Here is a 22,449-nt window from a genome sequence, read left to right as displayed (position 1 = left end):
CTCATCTCTTCTTTACTATAAGCATTATAATTTTCTATGTGTTCTAATTAGCTTAGAAAATGTACTTTATGGGAGTCATTATAAAATAAAGAATTGCAAAATGATGGAGACGTTTTACTGCCCACATTCAAAACTCCAAAAAATATCCAATCATCATGAAAATGTTATTTAAAAATAATTCCACTAGTTTTAGTGGTCCGCTTGACCAATTAATAACTTTCAATTAATTAAGGTTTTTAGTTGAGATAAAAAAGTCAGTGTAACGAGCGGGATTCGAACTTCGAGCTTAATTAATTTAAAAATAATGTTTATTTTTTAAATATTTACATATCATATTCGTCGAAACAAAATTTTTTAAAATGTATTTTACCTACATGTTGTATTTTAGATGATGACCAAATTTGTTGATGACGTTTCGATATATCTAGTTAGACAGAAGCGTGCGAGAAAGTTCTTTAAAAGACCATCGCACAAACTAACTCCAAAACTATTAAACCCTAGTAACCTAGGACAAGTTGGGACTAGAATGATGGTGGAACTGCTGATTAGATACTGCAGTCCCCGGAGGCAGTTAGACTCCGAGCAGCAGAAACAAGCCTTTGCACATATATCAATATTTGACTTAGAAGGGTGAAGAATTCTTCTGATAATCTTTGCCTGGAATGGTTTGATGGGTAAAATATTGGATTGTTTCGTGGCGCCGGACAGTTCTAGTCCGTACGTCCAAATAGGTTAATTAGTAGGTATTAGTTAATATTGGTTTGTAGAGCTTTAGTTTGTTTGTTACAATCATATTTGAATTTGGTCTAATCATTCTTTCCAGTTGTCTAGGTTTTCTTCTGTACAGTTAAGTTTCGTGAGGGGATTTCTGATGACTAGGGATAGTCCTAAACATACCACTTGTGAGGGTATCGGTAATTCTTTGTTGTTACTATATGGTCTTGGGCAAGTCTGTTTTTCGATTAATGTGTTACATATAAGACCACTTTTTTACTCAGACTAATAAAAATCTCGGTACGGCCGAATAGTTAAAAAAATTGATTCAATTCTGCCAAGCTTTCTATCTACTTTATGGTCATTATCAAAGCAAAGCAAAAATAAATATGTCTACAAAGTGACATAATTAAATTTTGAATAAATGGTAAAATATAAATTTCTTTGAACACAACGTAAAAGTGATTTGGGTGCATTTATTAATTTTATCTTTTCTATTTTTTTAAGAAAGTTTTTTTTAACTTGAATTCCATTCTTTTGGGATATGGAAAGTTTTTTAATTTGAGAAGCAAAACAATCCAATCTGGCTTTTGGATATCTCAATCGGCATTATTACGTATGACTATGATATACTCATTTCATTGGTACGTAAAAATTTAGATTATTTTTATAATCCGTTAATGTCTTTTTCATGTATATTGAATTTTTGATATGTATAATTTTTTTAATGATTTTGGTAACTGGTAAAATTCTGAAACAGTCCTAAGAAATGTAAGTCTATTAAATATAGATAGCCTTGAAATTATCGGTTTAGCTGTATTTATAATGAGATTCTAACGAGATAAAATCACCATTCTTTAAATTAATTGTACGTTTGTCAAATTTAATCTCTAAAGCACATGCTGTAAAAAATCAAAAATATTATACGAAAGCTCATGTGTATTTAAAGTATAGGGAGTGTTGCAGAGAAATATTTACTAAATTAAACATTATGACTTTGCCCAGTTTATATATCTCACAAAGTGTAATGTATTGTTACAAACAAAGTGAGACTTTAAAAAAATTTAATCCTGTACATAAAACACTATCGAGAAACTGGAATAAAACAATTCCTGAGCGGCTAAGCCTTAAAAGATTGTTAAAAATCTTGTAAATATTGGGCTATACAATTTTTTAATAATCTATCAGATGATGTCAAATTGTTACCTGAAAAAAATGTAAACTTAAAATAACAAAATTCTTCACTGTTAACGCCTTTTATGGCTTTGAGGAGTTTTTTCATGTATTTCATGTACGTTAATAGCGGGAAAAAAATGAATTAATTTGTACTATTCTGGACGAATACAATGACAAAACTTGTATTTTGTTTACTTAACACAATAAAACTTTGTATCTTTGTTTCATGTTTAAGAGCATTGAACAGTTTTCTCTTCTAAAAACTGAAATGTATTTCCTTGTATTTTGAAATGTATGTAAATGTATTTTGAAAAGCAGCAAGATTGACATCAGGAAATTTTAAATGCTCGTTGATTGTGGGTAAACCTGGAGAAGAGTACTTATCCTCTAACTATAGAATTTTGAAAAAACCTGTTATTAAAAATAAAAACTTGTTCTTTTATCATTTTTTTTTTGTAAAGATTTGTTTTTCGTAGTTTTTATCCCAAGAATTAGTGCAAAAGAAATTCAGCCGGGCCGCCTAAAAAGGTGTATAGGTTTACCACGTTCAAGACAGAAAGTAGAATATTTGAAAAAAAAATCTACTAATGATAAATATAAGGATTTTATTTTTAATGGATGACTCATTTAATTTAATTATGATCTTAAAAATGACTAATTTTTTTAAGAGATTTGACTTGCATAAATTAAATAATAGCAGGAGGAAATAAAATAACAAGAAATTAAAAATAAGTAGATATTTGTTTCAGCGCTGAAAGGTTCATTTATTTATTAATGGGATAAATCTCTGTATATTCAGCAAATTTTTCAATGTGTGTTGTGTGGTGTCACAAAACCAAAATGTGATATTTTTTCGTAGGTATATGTTATGAATAGTTAAATTTTCTACATTTCGTTATGCAGTAACAAATCAGATTAACTGTACCAACAACGTCAAAATGATAAAAAAAAAACGAATTAATTACCCTTCGAGCAAATTTCTAAAACTATTGTGTAAGTTTCAGTGATAAATGTTAGTAGGTTACTGGAAAATTTATTTTTGCTTGTTTTTATCTCCAAAGTTTAAAAGTTATTAGATTATTTCATACATTTTACACCAAGGAAGGATTAAAAAAATAAGTTTGTCTTAAACCTTTTACACCTCAAAAATAATCGTTCACTAATTGTTTGTAGTTTATTTTATACATTTAATCATTTTGTATGTTTTGACAAAGATAGCAACGGCGATTCCCCCGCTACTCTGCCTAGGTGATTTTAACGACTTGGGTCCAACAAACTTCACATGCGTCGGAATCCTGGCCCGTTCAATACATAAACTTTTTATTGCTCTTCCATGGCCGCCACGACTACTGAATCTCTCCCCGAGGATTATTTCCCTTGAATTCCTCATTTTTCCCACTCAAAAAATAAGCTTACTTCTATCTCAATGTTTGGGGTTAATTCTAGCCGAATTAGAGAATCAAAAATTTTTTTAACCGGCTGGTGAGGCACATGATGGTTTAAACTTTTAAACTGCGTTGTTATTCGATTTCGATACAGAAATCAATCTCGCCGAAAAAAGAGTTCTGATTCATCGAGAATGTATTGCGATAATTGAGTTGAGCTACATTCTAGCAACAATCAATAATCCTTGATGTTCCAAGCTGTCTATAATGTTGGCTGTGGTGCGAATACGAACTAGAAAGACTTTCCGGTTCGACGCTCTGCATTGCCAAATCAACGTTTTTCAAGTGAGAAGTCTAAAAGACGCGCATAGTGATAATTTCCGACTTTAAAAAAATCGATAAATAAGTGAATTAATAAATAAGTAGGTTTGGTTTTAGCTGTGTCGAATGAAGAAACTAAGAAAAAGAAGGGAAAATGTGAGTAGACATTCTGGAATGCTGACATACGCTGGTGTTGGAGAAATCTGGTACACCTTCAAAATTTCATTAAAAATTTGTCCATTCGTGTTTGATCCACATCGCATGTGGGTTTATTTGATAATGTATTTGGTAGTTAAGTAACTAGGTTTTCAAGTAACTAAGTATTTAAGTAACGATTCTAGGTTGGAGGTTATAAAAGAACACGGGAATCTTATTATTAAAAATCATTATTATTTGATTTGTATCGATGGGTTTCGTTTTTAATGAACACTATTTGTTTTGTTTCCTGCATGAATCATTTTGATTTTTAGGCAGTGCTAAAAAAATTTATTTGTCAACTACTTTTATTTTTCGTTTCGGGGTCAATTCGACTCCATCAGAATTTTTGTAATTAAAAAAAAGGAAATTTATTTAGTGAAAAACCGTTGAATGCTAACTTACAAGGAGAGGACTAGGTTGGTATTAAGGATTTGAACCAAACTTTTTTGATGATTCTACACTCCAAAATATCGACGCGTATCCGCCACTTCTTGCGAATAGGCACTTTTTTAATATTTTTATTTCGCCGTTCCACTTTCTCAAATGAACTATGTGAATATATCATCACAAACTTTTTACTTAGTTTGCAATCAACATATAGTAAAAGATATCAAAATTTATCGATAACCAAACAATTCAAAAACCCAATATTTTATTATACTAGGTCATAAAATTTTTTGTCGTAAAACTAATGCGAAATTTTGTTTTAGCACCTCTTGAGACCCCTAAATATATATTTTTATTTGAATTTAAATTTATCGATTTTTTGACCCCTATAATTTTTTTCCGATTTTTATGAAATCGTTATCGGATTATCTGATTGTGAACTATGTGGATATATTATCACAAACTTTTTATCAATTTGCAATCAACATTATAGTAAAAGATATCAAAATTTATCGATAACGAAACAATTCAAAAAACCCAATATTTGTTTTATTATACTAGGTCATAAAATTGTTTACTACATATATAACATTTTATAATTGCTCATCTGTGTAAGAAAATTTAAAAATCAACTTGTTTTTACAACTTACAGATTCTCTGTCAGCGTTTAAATTTGTTTTCTTTTATCAACATATATAGAATTTTTTCTTTCTTTTTGTCACTAAGTACAATGTTTTAATAAACAAATAAATAAATGGCACTTATTGCAAAGATACGTTCTTATTTTGACTGTGATAATAGTTTGTAAATAGTTCTGATTTGGTCTGAGATAAAAGTTTGTAATACGTTATGATTTTGTCTGTGGTAAAAGTTTGTAATAAGTTCTGATTTTGTCTGTGATAATAGTTTGTAAATAGGTTCTGATTTTGTCTGTGATGAAAGTTTGTAATAAGTTCTGATCTTGTCTGTGATAATAGTCTGAAAATACGTTCCCATTTTGCCTGATAATAGTTTGTAATACGTTCTGATTCTGTCTGTTCTGTCTGTGATAATAGTTTGTAAAATACGTTCTGTTTAGTCTGTGATAACAGTTTGTAAAATACATTCTGGTTTTGTGTGTGATAATCGTTTGTAATTCGTTATGATTTTGTCTGTGATAATAGTTTGTAGATAGGTTCTGATTTTGTCTGTGATAATAGTTTGTGAAATACAGTCTGATTTTGCCTGTGATAATAATCTGAAAATACGTTCTGATTTTGCCTGTGATAATAATCTGAAAATACGTTCTGATTTTGCCTGTGATAATATTTGTAAAATACGTTCTGATTTTGTCTGTGATAATAGTCTGAAAATACGTTCCCATTTTGCCTGATAATAGTTTAATACGTTCTGATTCTGTCTGTTCTGTCTGTGATAATAGTTTGTAGATAGGTTCTGATTTTGTCTCTGATAATAGTTTGTAAAATACGTTCTAATTTTGCCTGTGATAGCAGTTTGTAAAATACAGTCTGGTTTTGTGTGTGATAATCGTTTGTAATTCGTTATGATTTTGTCTGTGATAATAGTTATATCCGTTGTAGAGCCCTGAGGAAGGTGAAATAAAACACCGAAAACTTGGCGTATTTTCAACACAAGAATATTCATTGGACCACATCCCCGATCCAAACAAATATATTTTTTATTATAAGTATTTTTAACATATTTGTGTGTGTGTGTGTTCTTGGATAAGGCGAATGATATTAAAACCTCCCGTTGTTCTATTTATCTTTATTTTATTGTTTTCTCTTTTATTATTATTTTTCTATAACAACGACCTTCGGCAAACGGATTATAATCCATGCGAAAATGCAACTGGATTAAATTGGTGATGAATTGTTTGTTTACAAAATGAGTAATCTTCATGTTTACTATTCTTAAATAAATCCGCTATTAAAAATGAGGATTAACGTGTGTTTGTTTTTTGTTTGTATTTTCTAGTTTGTTTTATCCAGCTAGCAAGAATATATCGGTTAATTTAATTAAAATTATTAAAATAAGAATAAATTATAAATATCTCTATTCATTTTTGAGCATTTTTTTGTATGAAAAATATGAAATAAACCTAAATACATTAAAATTTAAGTGTGATGTATTGTGTATGTATATGTATGTTGATCTGTGTATTTCAGATTGCTGTGGATCGAGTATTCAACCTCGCGAGCTGCGTGGGCGCCCCTGTTGCTGGCCGTAGATAGTTGCAAAAACGTCCACCGTCTCAACCGCTAGCAACTGGCACTAGTGTTGCAAAGTGCAGACAACAGACATGCGGCCGTCCTTCTGTCATTCCCCAAGGTTGGTTTATGCTTATTGCATGCAACAACATGCATTTACCTGGGAGCTGTCGTCCTCAGTTTTCGCAGCCATCGTTGTACAACTGCAATGTTCAGGACCGTGGAGAAAGCGGAAAACCCAGAAGTCCGGTTAAGCACGAGGCCCAATGTAAGTAACCTTAAAGTCGTTATTAGAATCGACAAGTCTTGAACTTACCCGTCGTTCTAAAAATTCACGAGTGTTTTTTAAAATATCGTTTCAGAGCGAAATAATGAGAAATGGAAAATGCCACGGACATGATCCGTAGTCCCTAGATGAACTTCCAACCGCTTGTCAAGGTCTAATTTATCACTGGGAACCCATTCCAGGAAAAAGGTACAAAAACAATAGTTTTTCTTGTTTTTGTAATTTTTCCTATTAAAGTTACTTCCTTTTAACATAAAGCATTATCAACTTATTATTTTTTAGTTTATAATAATGATTCTACTGCTGGCAACTTCCTTGTTCGCTTTTCTCATACTGCTTGTGGAAACGCATTTCAGAATTTCAATCGCGAACAGGAAAGATGTTCTATGAAAATAATTGTGTAGATTAAAAAATAAAGATTGTTTAAAACAAGTGGAAATCACACATTTAACTTTTGATCAGGTTTTCCAGTATGGCAAGATGAAGTGGTATCAATGATTGTGCTGTGAGGATCGAACCAGCCTGTAAAGAACTCACCGGTAGAGGTATTTGAGCATTGGGGAAGTCGATCTGTAAATCACTTGGAAATGCGATATTCAAAAGTTTCCTTTTTAATTGGGAAAAAATGGTTTTTCCATCATTAACAGGCATATTTGATATATCAAAAAAGGCGATCAGCCTTTTATGTTGTAATTTTATATTAACACTTTTGGTACTAGTACACCGTAAATAGTGAACGCACACTTTGATGTTCTGGAATAACACAAGTCTCCTTGGAATGCCCCTCCTTTCAAAATCATGAATGTTACACGAGTTAAAGGACACTCATCGATGAGGCAAACTAGAAAAAACAAACAAAGTTCCTTTGTCAAGCTTTTGATAATATTATATATGTCCCCTATAATAACTATAAGCGATGAATAATCTGGATCTTGGTATGGTATATATTGCAAAATGGTTGTCTGAAAACTACTCTATTACTAACACTTAAGAACTTGTTATTGCTTGCACTTAGTAATTTATACACTTAGCATCTTGAAAAAACAAATTGTGGCATTTGGGAGAATGTTCAGATATGTGTAAGAGCATTATTGACAAGTGTGATAGTAAAAAATGCAATGCAAAGTCTCTTCAATATTTCCATTATTGCATATATTTTTCTCCTTAATTATTCTTTTCTTTATTCAGGCTTGAGCTTTGGCTTTACAAACTAATTTTACCTGAAAACTCTTAACCTATGCTTATTAATAAAAAAAGTTTGTTCCTTTAGAGCACCTTGGTAGTTAATGTATTAAGTAAAGTGTAATTAAAAAAATACTGGTAATTACTATGTTCCTACAAAGCATTGAGTAGTCTGAGAATGCAATGATCGTACATCGCTTCAAAGTAGCAAAATATTTTCATGTGATATAATTAAAGCAAGGTTTTTTTTTTTTTTAACCAATGTATAAATTAGTTTGTGAGGACAAGGAAAGTTTCAGATAGATCGCAGTGAGGATTGGAGTATGCTGAAGTGGAAGACAACTTTAATAATTGGTATTATCAAACGATATATACTGGTAATTTGGTCTATATGTAAGCATAAAATTGTGTCAACTGTTTTTCCCCCTAATTTTGAAAGTAGAAAAATGTGCACTGATTACATACGAGTTTCCTAATTGATCTTAATGCCTTTGTTTTGTTGATGTTAATTATTGTATAAAAAGAAATTCTCAAAAGATTTCTGATATAGAAGTTTCTCATGATTTTTTCATGTTGGACAAGTTATGTTGGCCCTTAATGTTTTACTGTGTTTTAATGTTATGACATTGTCTATTGACAGTCTTACACCAAGAAAACAATCAATTGGGTTGACACTTTGGGTTTGTACTTGATGTGAACTGAGCCAACCGTCGGGCTGGAAGCCAAACTTGATAACTCGCCATTAATTAATTTCAAAATCAATGTGGTTTTCATGTCAGACGGTTTAGCGGGAAAACGTCTAGTGGGTAGCACCATCTGTCAATTCTGTTTACAAATATTGTTGGTGTGAAGGTCTGAAAAAAGGCATGTTGTACCATATGATCAGAAAAACATTAATAATTGGCATTGCTTGGTTTTCGGTCGAGATTGTGGGAAATCTTGCATGATGGAAACATTGGGTTTTGGAAATTATACAAAAATAATTGGGTTGTACGAAGCATTAACAAAATAATGTGTGTTAATCAAATAGGATGCTATCAATTTTAGAAGTTGTATTACAAAAGCGAATTATTTTCCTCTCTAACATAACATTTGACTGGTTAATGAAAGTATATATTTACCTTCTTTAGTAATTGTTTTCCATCCATGCACATCTGACAAATCGTTTTTCAGTATTTTTGAACTTGCCATATATATGCTGTGAATTTTTATAACAGTCATAGCCTTTTATTTTTACATTTTATTGTATGGTTCCAAAAGTAATGATTCATGTAGAATCAGTTGGCGCTATTAAATTTTTAATAAGCTGGCTCATTAAGCCGACTTGGTGGAATAACTTTTCCCAAATATAATGCCCTATTTTTTCATAGATTTTGAGTCTTTTATTCTCTCTCTCTAAAAAAAAAAAATAAATAAATAAATATATATATATATATATATATATATATCAGAAACTTCAAAATTTACCTATTCATTTTGGAGATGTTGAAATTTTTCTTCAGAACTCAGTAATTTTAATTTACCATGTAATTGATTTTTTGTTAAAAGCTACATTAACCATCAACACAAATTATATTCCTTTTTAACCAGTTACCAAAACTGGTGAATTTTGGAGGTTCTGGTCTCATTTATTTATTTATTTTTTTTAAAGAATAAAAAGGATTTTCAACATGTGTGAAAAAATAGAGCACTACAATAAAGGAAAAACTGATCACCATGTCAGCTTAATGTGGCAGCTTATTTAATTTACAGTACCAGAAGTTTCTTCATGAAAAATTACTTTTGGAAAAACTTAGTTTTACAATAAAGTATAGGAAAGTAAAAATCAAAGGCCATGAATTTTATCAAAACTCACTCATATGCTAACATGGCTAAGTTTTTTTAATATTGTTCAAATATTAATTAAAATTAGCATGGATATTAAACAAAGAATTACTACTGCTGTTTATTTTTAAACCTACCAAGTTGGTTAAATCTCAGCTCTTATGGTTGAGGAAAAACCCAATATAAGCTGTTTGGGATAATGATGTTTTATCAACCCTGGTGGAAAGTGTGTGAAAACTTGGCATTTGAAGAGGAAAAATACAAATTGGGTTTTCATTGGGTGTCACACTTAATGCTCATTGGGGGTCTATCTTGATAACTCGCCATTTCTTAAAATTAAAATAAAATAGGCTGCCAATCAGCGATGTGACACCAAACTGTACACTTATTTTGTATTTTCTTCCATGCTAGGTACTGAAGTCCAAGGCATGACTTACAACAGATGCTTGTAGGACTCTTCACAGCAGAAGGTTTGAGAGAAAAATATGTTGTTGCTAGTAATTTTTATTAATAAACGTAAAAAGCTGTATTGAAAGTGAGTTATATCTTGTTATCTATTATTATTACTACTTTGTATTATTCTAAAACATACAATTCCATGCGATGAATATTATAAATACGCGTTAAAGCTAGCCTTTATCCAATTTAAACATACGTCCCCCAAGAAGCAGCAATAACAAAGGGTACAAGTTTTATTTCAGGCATATTTAATAAATTGATTTGTTTTACTTTCAGTAAGGGATGATGAAGTGAGAAAAGCACCCTCAGTACTTGCGCCTAGCCCACAAGTGCTGGGCCACTCGATGGGCGAATCTTTCACACACAGCTATGGGGGTTTCGGGAGCTACACGAGCACTTTTGGCAGTTATGCGAGCTCCTTTGGAAGTTACGCTAGCAGTTTTGGATATGGTTTAAAGCCTCATGTCCTGCTTCCACCCCCTCCCCCTTCCCCTAAGCCAGTCATCATACAGGTGCCACAGTACATATTCCCGTACCATCAGCACTACGGTTTGCTCTACCCATATGGTTATGGGCATGGTTATCACAGCCCTGTCAGGCATCCTGAAACTTTTGAAGAGCAGAACGACCACCACTAAACTCATGGTTATTCAATTTTAATAAAATGTATTTATTTTATGTGATTTTGAAATGCTGAAAATAATCGTTTTCCATCATAATTTCATTTTTTATCTGCAAAATTGGATGCTTATTAAGTGTAACTTTAAGTCTATTGCATTTTATCATTATTGTGCATTAAATAAAAAATAATGTAAAAAATTTACTCTTTATATTATTATTGAGTGGAGTAACGTTTTTTGATGGAAAAACATTTTGTGAAAAATAATTGTTGTGACTTATAGTTTTCAGTGTTTCATTTCTAATCTTTTGTTTTATTTGATTATAAAGTTATTAAATGTCATTTCAAAATTGTAGTATGAGTAATAGTCAAAATACTTATCGAATAGAGGTAAATTTCAGTGTTGGTGCATGCAGTTTTAAACAAGAAATATCAGTGCATATAAAAGATTGAATTATAATTATAGATAAATTTCAGTGTTGGTGTTAACATTTATAATCATGAAATTTAAAAACTTAATTAACTTATTAATATCAGTTCATATAAAAGAAGATTAAAGATAATTTCTGGTAGCATTAAATTTTACATGGTTGAATGAAAAAAGTAGAATTTCAGTTATAAATTTGTTATATTCAATAGCTTTAATAGAAGTAGATGTAATTTGTTTAATATGATAACACTAAGTCAATGTAATGAATTTGTCATTTTATTATATTAATGAGGTCACTGGACTGTGCAATCATATTTATATATAAAGTAGTAGGAACAACAAATATCAAGATGATGATTTTTGAAGATGAAGATTTTTTTGCACAATGAAAATGAACAAGAAGAAAGAAGATGGATTGAAGAAGAGAGAAGAACATATGAAGAAAAAAAGTTGTGTAAGAAAACAGCCAATTTTGTGTATAAAGATTTTTGTAAATTTAAATTTTTTACTACTTATACGTTCTAAAATTTAAATATTAGATCCCAAAAGTTGGTATATTTTATAGATCTCTAAATACTTTTTTTTATAATTCATATTTGGTTTTAATGTTTTACCTAAATATTTTAATATGTAATATAACATTACTTACTGATTAGAAGTAATTTGTTTTTGATTAAGGAACATAATATAGCAGTCAAGATTTACAAAATTTGTCTTTCGAAATACTTAATGAGTAGAGATTAAATTTTTGAATAAGCATTATATATCATAAAGTTACAAATTATGAACCATGAATTGAATATTCTTTAACTTTAATAGCAGTAGATGTAACAAATAAAATAATAACCTAAGTCAAATTCAGTGTTTTTTTTATTGACTTTTTTTAATTCTTACCAAGGCGAACTTTGAAAATAAAGTGAATAAATGAGGAAGAATGAAGAATAGAAAATCGACAATTAAGGAAGGATAAAGTAACAAATGTAATTAATAATAATGATCATACAATTTAGCTATTCACAGGCTAAATTGATTAACTCTATAAAACAGAAAACAAAGATAAGTTCATTCCAAACTTACATAACTTATCATTATATGCATTACAACATATTTATTTTAATGTTAACTAGATTAAAGGATTTCAGAAGTTCGTGAGTTTTATTAAAAAATGCTTAATTATGATGGTTTAAAAGAAAATTCAACAAAACACTAGAAAACAATTTAGTGCTAGATTAAACTTTAATTGACAATTTATTCTATCACTAAACAATTTTCTGGTGTTTGGGTGAATTGTCTTTCAAACCATCTGAATATTTTTTTTATTAAAAATCCATAAATTTTTCATTTGCTTAATTTGGTTTGCATTAACGTATATAATTATATTCTTGGCTGTTTTATGTCTTGGTGTTGGGTAGTGTATTGTCCCTTAATATTTAATGTGGGTGAATTTGTTTCTTTTTCTTCTCATTGTTTGAGTGTTTTTATTTTTAAAACAAAAAATGGTGGTGGTATTAAAATCCTGAGATGCCGCTGGTATCTTTTGGGACCTTATGGATTTCATGTGAACTTGTTGAAACCATGTTTGTTTTAATTTTTTTATTTCGCCCGGACCCAGGCTCGAATCAGATTCACAGTTGTTTTCGGTTATCTTATGTAGGTAGTCTTGTGCCCTATTCTCTCATGTGTTTCTATCTACCTTTTGTGCTTTCTTTCTCTACTATTCCAAATTTTCTCTTTCCAAACTACCCCTCCCCCCGCACACCGTGGTGAAGCAACAGTAGGAGCAGTTGGATTTGAACTTGAAATCCAACTCAATACATGCCTACCCAGAGCTAGAAGGGTAAGTTATTCTTTCTTCCTTTCATTTTTTTTTTAATTTTTTTTTTTTTTTTATTTGGCAACAACGCTGAAACGCCGGTATAGATTGGTGAAAACAAAAATTATAACAAAAACAAATACAGAATCCTCCATCACTTAATAGATCCAAATAAAACAATGGGTGAAGTGGATAAACTAGTGGCACTAGACAATAATGCTAGACATATGCTAAAACAACTCTCCCGAAGACTGGCAAGCTCACTGCTATAATCTGAGAGGGCTAGACTCAATGAAGTGAAACATCTACATAACATGGACATATATAATGATGAACTCATTTGCAGATTATGTAATGAGGAGGAAGAAACAGCCACCCATATAATCTTTGAATGCAAAGCAACAGCTCAATGGAAACAACCTAGCATATAAAAACAATCTTGTGAATGAAAATGTAGCAGTGACAGTCAATGGTCTAATACTTCAAGGTACAATAAGCCAGAAGGCTGGAGTGCCTAGGGAGCACATACATACTTCCTACTATCTTCCATCACCTGGGCGTAAACACCAATTAGTGTAGCATGTACGAAAGGAATACAAATAAAGGACGAGATTTATAACATGTAGAATAGAGTGTATTGTACATACATATATGCTGTAAATGACAAATGTACAAATTACAAAAGGTGGACAAGTTCAGTGCAACCCTTCTGTGATGAAATGCTGCCATTAAAAAATGAGGTTAAATGTCTAGGAATAATGTGATAAAAAGTTAACCTGGAACTCCTTTCTGTAGCATACCATAACAAAAGGTAAAATATCGCTAATTACCACAAGAAGAACCTTAGGCAAATCTTGGAGACGAAAACCAAAAATGGCCCATTGGATACCTACAACAGTAATAAGACACAAAGTAACATGGATTACTAATCTGGTGGATCAAAGCTCAACAAAAACTAGGTAAAGGTGGAGAAGATCAACATATATACATCGTTAACAGACTGTAATATTTTAGTTTTCACTAAAATTGCTAAGCTAAGCTAAAAGCTTTTTCTAAGAGTTTTGACAGATTTTGTCCTCAATTTCATTTGCCCCAAACCGCCCGTAATTAATGCTTACATGTACGTTAGAGCTACAACAATCAGGTCCTCATCATTTGCCAAACTGCCGTCATCAATCAAGAGAATAACATTCGCGAACTGTGCCATTTTACAGATAAGATAAGACCCTGAACTAATACAAACTCCATAGAAAACAGCGTTAACTGTCAAAAAATCTTGAAATAGCGTCAACGTTATTTGAGAGTCGTTAAATATAAAGGAGACCTTGAAATAGTGGAAACGTTATGCAAAATCTCTTTAATAATACTTAGTGCCTAGGCTAGACTGAACATCCTTCTTAATGATTATGCATATTTGTGGTTATACAATTATTCAAAAAATCATTTTCATGATTACGCCCATGAAAACAGCTCACCTGGCCATTGCATTCTCTTGGCATGGCTTACCCGCGTCTGATACAAAATCCTCTTTTACGAGAAGGAAAGTATTGGAAATTCTGCTTTACTGAAAAACTCCTTATTGGAAAAGGCCGAAGAGAAACGATATATACATTTAGAATCCTGCAACAGCAGAAAATAATACCGATCAGCAATGAGAGACATCACCCGTCCTTTTATTCTTACATACGCTAAAACTGCATCTTTCTTACTTAAGAAGCATAATCACATTACCTGACAATTAATGCTAATTTGTATTGGTACAAAGGTCTCAAGTCCCCAGCTCCCAGATAACAACCATGAGGAATAATTATATATTTACGGCTTTAAAATCGTATTCGTTTCAGGCATTTTGAAAGGTGTACAGAATTGGCCCTTAGAACCAATAGATTTCTGCTCTACAAGGAATTTTATCATTCAAAGGCATTTTTCCATTTAACATATAATATTTCTTACATAATTAATACCAAATTCGCCTAGTAAAGCTCATAAAACATGGACATCGCTCAGGCCAATGTGGTACAAAGATACACGACAACCTACTTTTTACATTTTTTTTTTAAATTTACAATGCAGATTTTCGAGGAGATATACAATATTTTTTGAGTGAAGTTAACGACTTAAACAGAGAGTCGATAGAACCACACAAATAAGTACATTTGTTTCTTTGAAATTCAGTTTTGAACGGCACAAAAATGACTTACCAACTCTTATGGGCGTGCATCGGGGCGACAATGAAAAAACGTTAACACAAAATGCCACCGGTTGTATCTTGTACGTCAAGAGATAAGCTTTAAACGCTCAGGTAGTAATTACACCCGCCCGTAATGAATTATGACCATATTTTCAAATTATCTTCCAGGCCTGTGTTCAGGAAACGGGTTGTATCTGCACAACGCCTTCGTATCACATCGGCCTAAGCTGTCTGAAAGATTGATGAGCTTTACTGGGTGGATTTTCTGCAAGACAAAGCTATCGGTCTGTTTAGGATTCAAGTGCGAGATGCTTCAAGACAGGCGGTTAAAGGAATTTCAATTTGTTGTTATCATGAAGAAATTTTAACGAAGTTCTACAAGAACGATGATAAGTATTTTTAGTAAAAGTGTGATTTTTTCCACTGGCCTGAAAATCGCAGAAGAAAACAACATTAATCTTAATGAGTAATAATATACAGAAAATTCATAAGAAGATCATAAACAATATAAAAACTACATAAAAGTTTTGCTTGAGACATTATTGCATTTACAAATAATTGATTCAAATAACAAAGATCTGAACTATCTTGTAACTAACGCACAATTAAAATATTATTTAGAAATACTTTGATTGAATATAAAAAAATTTTTTTTGCATTGTATAAATTCACTTTTCCACATCCTAAATGTATTTGTTAAATGGAAACAACGTTTGTAAATCCCAGGCCCTGAAGATGATCTCAATAAAGATCGAAACGTTGGCACGATAAAGAAAATGTTTTTCTGAAACCTACATCACGCCAGACCGCATATCACGATTTCTGAATAATCATCGATAACGGTCACTAATCACCACAGATAATATTTAGAGCATTCTTGAAAAAACTCAGAAACAAAATATGTTATCTGATATAATTTCGTAAAAATTTCATTAATAAACAATCTTAAGATACAGTACTCTTTTTTTATTTATTTATTTTTTTTTTATGTGCTCCTTAGAAATCAACCCTGACATGCCAAAACCAAGAAAATTCAAATAAACACTTAATAAGAAGATGAAAAAACTTCTTTTGAGGTTTTCAGAGGTTGAAATATCGACTTTCTTCATCCAATGATCTGGAATATTCTTATAATAATAAAGTTGAAAGTTTATGGGCCGACAAACAGCTAAGGTAGCGCATCTTTTGTTTTAAACTGCAGCCATTTGAGCGCCTCGATCTGGTTTCTGCCTTAAATTTGTGTCACGTCGATATCCAGAAATGCTAACCTCTCGTTGGTACATCACCACAAACATAGATGTGTAGTCACATTCACTCCCCCAGAGTACTCGATATTTCTTATATTATATAAGCGGGGGACTTATTCTAGTAATGAATACAAATTCTTAAACTATCTCTGAATAGATCAAAATAAAAACAAGAATTCAATTTTTGATTGACGAAAAATGAAAATCATTGACATGCAAAAGAATTGTTTCTACATTATTTATCCTTAGACAGAAACTTACTAAGTAGTAAGAATGACTCAGAAGCAATGATATTCAGAATTACCATAAAATGATGGTATAGCATCTTTAACATGGCGAAACGTTGGTGAAAAGGTACTTTGTAGCAGATGATATCCGTTGCTAGGGGATCTTCCATTTATGTTCTTCATCGTCTTTAACTTCAATACCATTTTTGCCTACTGAGATGGCACTTGCTATTCACATCTTTCTATGTGTTCTCCTATCTTCCTATCCCTCCACCTAACCCTTTTCATGGGAATCATCTTCTTCGACTCCATTTTATCATCTTCCAATTTATCTTCGTCTTCTGAGTCCGTCTCATTTTTTTCTTCGCCTTCTAGTTTTGATAAAAACAGGCATATTCTTGTGCTTTTTTCCGCTTTAATTCAGTTTAGGATATGGCAGATAGCTGTATTCTTGGAATGTTAGAAGGTTTAGCGATACCCCACAGTTTTAATCCGTATGTAGCAATCGGTTTCAGTAGTGTCTTATAAAGTGTAAGTTTGTTTTTTGTTGATACGTGCGATGTTCTTGATAATAATTCGTACAGTTGTCCGAAGCGTCTGTTTAATTATTGTCTTTTAGTTAGTATATGTCCGATCCAGGCTAGACGAGAGTCGAGACAGAACCCATGGTAGCGTACACTGTTAGTTTGTGAGATAGGAGTATTATTGAGAAATATTGTATGATGTAGTTGCTTCGGAGGGTAAAAGTAGTATAGGTGCATTTGTTTCCATCTATCTTAAGGCACAAGAATTTGCTCCATTCAGCTATTCGCAACACGTGTGCCTGGAGCTCTTCCTATGCGATTGCATGTCAGACAGAGGATAGCACAGCTCTGTTGTTGGCAAAGGACGCTTGGAGAATGGAAGTCAAGGTATTTGCGGTAAAGATGAGGTTCAAGAAGGACATACTGCCCTGAAGCACTTCCGCTCCCAGAGGACAATATTCGGAGTAGTCCGAATCTTGGCCAACTCGGCAAAATCGTTTTGTTAGGTAGGCGCGAAGGATTAGTACAAGGTCTTGGTTTTAATTTGCACAAGAGAGTTTCATGCCACATGCGATCAAATTTTGTAACATCAAGAAAGGTCCCCCCCCCGACGATATGTGGTCCACACGGCCAAGCACCTGCTTGGTTGTGGAATGTTGAAGACGAAATCTCGGGGAGAAGGTTGAAGGAGTTTAGTGTAGAGATAGTTTGAGAACAATCTTGTTAAATATTTTTTTAAAGAAAAGAAGTAGTAGGAAAGAGCTTTATGGATGTGTTTGTCGGGTTTTATAAGAACGATGTTCCATTTATAAAAAAAAGCCTTCGTCGATCGGTCAGTACAACTATTATTCAACTGAATACTCTTCAGTACTACAAAAGTTAAACCCTAAAAATATTGTTTATATTCAGTCCACCGGATCATATTGTAGTTTCAAATAAGAAACAAAGTCTTGTCTGATTGCGTTCTTTGTGTCCGTTAGTACAAAGCATTAAAAGTCCAAATTACGAAACAAATCATTTACACTTTTTACTATGATCATGGTAGTCTATCGATGATCTATCAACAAAAAATTTTGTACAGATGTTTAAAAACAACCCCCACACAAACACAAGCAATATCATATCAACCCTTGGGGTGCCGGTGTTTTTGAACAAAAAGCCCATTTGTAAGTTGGTCGGGTTCGAATGCTGGGCCACCGGATTCGAACCCGGGACTTTTCCCTTACAATGATGAGCGCCCAAACAGTTGCTATCACACCCCTGCGATATTTTTTTAATGATAAAGTATTAAAATACATACAAATGATTAATTATACAATTAATGATTAATATAAAATATATATTTAGCTCAGTCCTTATAAGATCATCCTGCTTTATTAAAAAAATCTAGAAGAGTAGAGATATGTCAAAGGCTTTTAGAAGGTAATTTATTCACAAAAATGCATTTGCAAAATTACACCAAGGTGATAGTTATGGTTCGTACTCTCGGGCTTCCTGTTGCGAAGATAATTTTTACATGTTTAGAATTTGATCACTGGTACGGTATAAAAGATGGCTGGAACTCCGTTTTTGGCAGTCCTTTCTGAAGAAAAGAACAGACAACATGAGTCTTTATTCAGTTTACGCCTTCGCCCTCTCAGGTTAGTCATATAAACGAATCTAACTAATAAATACATTCATCGTGTATCATTTTGTTCTTGGTTCTTAGGTAAAAACTATAGCTTCGTTAGAAAAAAGAAACAAAACATGCCATTGATATAAAATTCTAAGCTGAAGAAGAATGCATTATTTATTTCACTTATGATAATTTCTAATATTTTACAACTTTTTCTTTGCAGAAATATCCTTAGAAAAAATGAAAATATAATATGATTAAATTTATGTCGTGTTTATGTTGACTGATCGTTTCAGAATAACCGTTGTTTTCTTTTGAAAATCAATTTCAATCTTTCGATTAATAACAATTGGAGAATGTATATACAAAATATAATAAAACGTCATGAAACAACAATGATAGCTCATAAAAGCTTAACAATTATAAATGAATCAGATATCAAGTTTTAAAAACTTTTGACATATAAAACCTTTGCAGTGTAAGTTAGCAGAACAAGATTTTTAAAATGTCTGATTTTTAAATTTATAATTATTCGGAGATCGTGAGATGCGGTATGGTTTGACGTAGGTTTTAGTACAATATTTTCTTTATCGTGCCAACGTTTCGATCTATATTGAGATCATCTTCAGGGCCTGGGATTTACAAACATTAAATCCCAGCCCCTGAAGATGATCTCAACAAGATCGAAACGTTGGCACGATAAAGAAAATGTTTTTCTAAACCCTACGTCACACCAGACCGCATCTCACGATCTCCGAATAATCATTGACTAACGGTCACTAAACATCACACGTTTAAATTTATAGTTTTCTTACTGCTGACTGTCTCAGCTATGGCACATTCCAAACAGTCGAAAAACGCAGGTGATATGCACAAGATGGTCATACCGAGCAATAAGGTGATAACACGTGGTAATAATAAAACAAATAAGAGTTTTATTTAATTTTTTTTTTTTTTTTTTCAACAGAAGTTAAAAGTCCAGAACGATGATCCCGTCAATTCAGAAATGGATGACTCGCTCCGCGAATTTTGCCGTACTTTCGAAAAATCGTACGATATGCATGATTTGAGAGGAGTGAGTGAACTGAGAAGTGCATGTGATGGCCATTGTTCTAACTGCGCCAACTGCCCTCGAGGCTGCAGGGCTCTTGTGTCCCGGGGTTGCGCGCGTCTTTTCAAAAATAAATCTTCCGTGCTGAAAATGCGTTCACCCCTTGAAGAAAAGTGCATGAAATTTCTCGAGTGAAGGCTAAACATTCTCTATTTACATTAATTTTTGTATCTTTTCGCTTTAATTTTTTATTAACTGCTTTTTCCTAAAAAAAAAAATCTTTGCTTAATCATTTTGTACGAAATATAGCAACTTAATAAATAATAAAAACTGTCTCAGAAATACCAATTTGTATTTAATTTTATTAAGTAGATTCCCATTATATCAAATTATGCAAAATGGAGGTTATATAATTCAGGATTTTTTTTCCTATTCGAGGGAGAAGTTCCAAATGAAGGCTAACATTTTGTAATAATTTATTTTCTATCATTTACTAAAATTGTTTCAAGAAACAATAGAACAATGAAGAGTACGTCGGTATAAAATGTTTTTTCTCGCTATATGTTAAGATATTTGCTGTTTTATATGAGTAATAAAATAAATATGAAATCCCATGTAATCGAGCGCCACAATAAAGAAGAGAGTGTGAAAAATAGAAGCGGATAGATATATAAATAGATGGATAGATATATTTGTAGAGAGAGATAGAGAGAGAGAGAGAGAATGAGAGAGAAAGAGAGAAAGAGAGGGAGAGAGAGAGAGAAAGAAAGAGGGAGGGAGGGAGAAAGAAGAAAGAAGGGAGGAAGATAGCCATACTGAAATTGAGAAAAAGGAAAAAGAGAGTATTTTATTTTTTATTGAGCCCGCGGTTATGCTACCAAAATCAAAAAATTTTTACAGATCGTTTACAGATAGTGCAATCACAGTGAACTCAATGCTTTTTTGATCGATGAAAAATTCTTCAACCCATCCTGGCACAAGACTGAACCACTAATTTACAAAATATAGTGCAATATTGGTTATTTACCATTAAGTAATACTGTGCAAAAAATTCGACATAAATAGATCGCATGTATTAAAATATTTTTATAGAGGGAAATTGAAAGAAAAAACTTCAGCTTTAAAAGAATTCTGTATTAGAATTAGTTTAAATTAGTTTACATAAGTATAGCACCAGTTGGTAGTAAGGACAAAATTACATATTTTTTTAATGAAGTAATATAATTATCCATCCATCAAGACAGATATTGCAATGTAAAAAAACTCTTCAATGAAAGAAAGTCTTCATAAACCAAATAATCTTAATTTATTTATTTACTTTTCAATGAACAGTTATACGTTTTATGTTTCTATTATTACAAATTTCTACTTACTTTATATAATTATAAAAGTAATTGCACAATTTTTTTTTAATGCAAAATCATAAAACCACATTTTTTAAGTAATTTAAAATCGAAACATAAAGCTTTTTTTTATTGTATCTTAATTAAAACAGACAGTAAATTGAAAATGTTATATAATCATATAGAAAAACAAAACAAAAATTTGGCTGGGCTGAAAATTGTAGGAGGGTGGAAAGTTTTCATTCAGAATGGAATTTTCCTCTCTTCTACAAACTAATTTTGGATATCGTTAAAGCTAAGGTGATAAACTCTTTGTAAAGAAGTTGAAAACTCATCGATATCAGGCCTCAACTCATTAGGCCTTTGGTATAAAAGATTCTAAACGATGAAAAATCGTCAGTTCCAGTTCTTGGCTCGAAACTGACAATGAACCCAATCGTAAGTCAGACCCTGAGTTTTACATTTTCGAAAATGCACTAACATTTCAATTTTAAAGGTATTCTTCTGCCTTTTCGGCGCTGCAGTAGCTGTGCAATACAGGTGAATATATTTTGCTTGTATATTTTTTATACTGTACGTAACAGTTAAAATCCGGTTTAACAAAAGCCCAGAAAGCTTAAAATTTGTCTTAATACGGATAATTAAGAAAATACCAAGGAATGGAAACAATAATAATGGCAAAAAGGAGGGAAAATTCAAAAGGTGTGGTTGAGATGGGAAGTTAGTGTCCGAGTGGATCCGAGTCCCGAAGGTCGTGGGTTCGAATCCCGCTCGTTACACTGATTTTTTTTCTCAACTAAAAACCTTAATTGAAAGATATTAATTGGTCACAAAACTAGTGAATTTAATAAATAAGAATAATATGAATATGTAGTTGTTTATATGTTTATATACTTTCATAAGCATTCACAATTGATTATATAATTTGCTAAATAAGTAATTGAATAATAATACTGTCAAATTATATGTTTCATTTTCATTTGTACATTATGATCAGGATAAAGTTAAATATGGTGTTTACTTTTGTTTTAATTAGTACAGTTGATTTTCATAATGAAACTACATTTTTCTCTTTATTGTTTAACAAATACATGTATATTCCTTAGAAAAATATAAAATTTAATTTATGGAACTGTCAATTTTAGCGGTGATCACGTTGTGGAAGGAGTAGGATCCGGCTTGGAATACCCTGTCGCTGATGTTCCATTCGTTCGTGCTGGAGTCGTTCCAGAGACCTACAAGTCAGG

General features: G+C 31.8%; 1 protein-coding gene and 2 long non-coding RNA genes across 4 annotated transcripts; all 3 read left to right on the top strand.

The window, feature by feature from the left end:
• The first annotated feature begins 3,574 nt into the window (after positions 1-3,574).
• Positions 3,575-15,867, top strand: LOC106668999. Of its 2 annotated transcripts, XR_001340848.2 has the most exons (5): positions 3,575-3,802; positions 6,350-6,659; positions 6,754-6,866; positions 7,140-15,275; positions 15,364-15,867. It is a non-coding gene; the product is annotated as an uncharacterized LOC106668999 (long non-coding RNA). The 2 variants fall into 2 exon arrangements; XR_001340847.2 differs by lacking the exon at positions 15,364-15,867 and having other exon boundaries at positions 3,583-3,752; positions 7,140-10,197.
• Positions 15,868-15,988: 121 nt separating this feature from the next.
• On the top strand, positions 15,989-20,200 carry LOC106668975. The gene is made up of 3 exons (XM_014398198.2): positions 15,989-18,833; positions 19,615-19,706; positions 19,776-20,200. Exons 1-3 carry the CDS (start codon positions 18,797-18,799, stop codon positions 20,052-20,054), a joined length of 408 nt encoding a protein of 135 aa, XP_014253684.1. The 5' UTR covers positions 15,989-18,796; the 3' UTR covers positions 20,055-20,200.
• Positions 20,201-21,562: 1,362 nt separating this feature from the next.
• LOC112127354 lies at positions 21,563-22,443 on the top strand. Its single transcript, XR_002910527.1, has 3 exons — positions 21,563-21,640; positions 21,699-21,742; positions 22,348-22,443. It is a non-coding gene; the product is annotated as an uncharacterized LOC112127354 (long non-coding RNA).
• The last annotated feature ends 6 nt before the right edge of the window (positions 22,444-22,449 follow it).

Source organism: Cimex lectularius, unplaced genomic scaffold (assembly GCF_000648675.2).
Source record: "Cimex lectularius strain Harlan isolate CLEC.00 unplaced genomic scaffold, Clec_2.1 scaffold249, whole genome shotgun sequence".
In the NCBI taxonomy this organism is placed as follows: Eukaryota; Metazoa; Arthropoda; class Insecta; order Hemiptera; family Cimicidae; genus Cimex; species Cimex lectularius.
This window is presented reverse-complemented; position numbering and strand designations above follow the sequence as displayed.